Source organism: Plasmopara halstedii, assembly GCF_900000015.1.
Source record: "Plasmopara halstedii genome assembly, contig: Scaffold_323, whole genome shotgun sequence".
NCBI lineage: Eukaryota > Oomycota > Peronosporomycetes > Peronosporales > Peronosporaceae > Plasmopara > Plasmopara halstedii.
This window is the reverse complement of record NW_020187244.1, coordinates 640998-641516: the sequence shown is the minus strand read 5'-3', so window position 1 is coordinate 641516 and position 519 is coordinate 640998. Positions and strand designations below refer to the sequence as shown.

At 50.9% G+C, this 519-nt stretch overlaps 1 protein-coding gene across 1 annotated transcript in view; it reads right to left on the bottom strand.

Moving 5' to 3' along the window:
- Positions 1 to 18: 18 nt before the first annotated feature.
- Positions 19 to 519, bottom strand: part of PHALS_08626 (FOG: Transposon-encoded proteins with TYA, reverse transcriptase, integrase domains in various combinations) — a gene marked incomplete at both ends in the record, with an annotated part of 2607 nt that continues 2106 nt past the window's right edge. The window contains one exon of the mRNA XM_024724011.1: positions 19 to 267. Within this exon, the coding sequence (XP_024574931.1) occupies positions 19 to 267 (249 nt within the window). The remainder of the gene's footprint in view (positions 268 to 519) is intronic.

The window sequence follows — 519 nt, the reverse complement described above, 5'->3', positions numbered from 1 at the left end:
CAACACTCCCACTCACCGCTAATGCTGCGTGTGCTTTGTCGCTGACTTGACCTTGGAGGCTTCGCGCAGATACATTAGCATCTTGGTTCCAAGTGCCTTCGTTAGCATATCCGCAAGCTGACTCTTCGTGTCAATAAAGCCGATCTTCAACAGTCCTCCTTGCACGTTCTCGCAAATAAAGTGGTACTTGATGCCCACATGCCTCGTCTTAGCGTGGTATCCGGCATTATTGGCTAACGCGATCGCACCTTGGTTGTCTTCCCAAACCTGTGTTCCTTCAACTTGCTCGTGTCCCATATCTCTTAGCATTACCCGCGTTCAAAGAACTTCCTGCGTTCAAAGACTGAGAGCCAAATACTCAGCTTCCGCTGAGCTTAGCGCAATCGTCCGCTGATATTTCGACTTGAATACCACTGGTACGCTCGCAATCATGACCATAACTCCCAAAACCGAACGTCTGTCATCGGTGTTGCTGCCCCGATCTGCATCCGAGTATGCCTTGACCGCAACGCTCCCCCA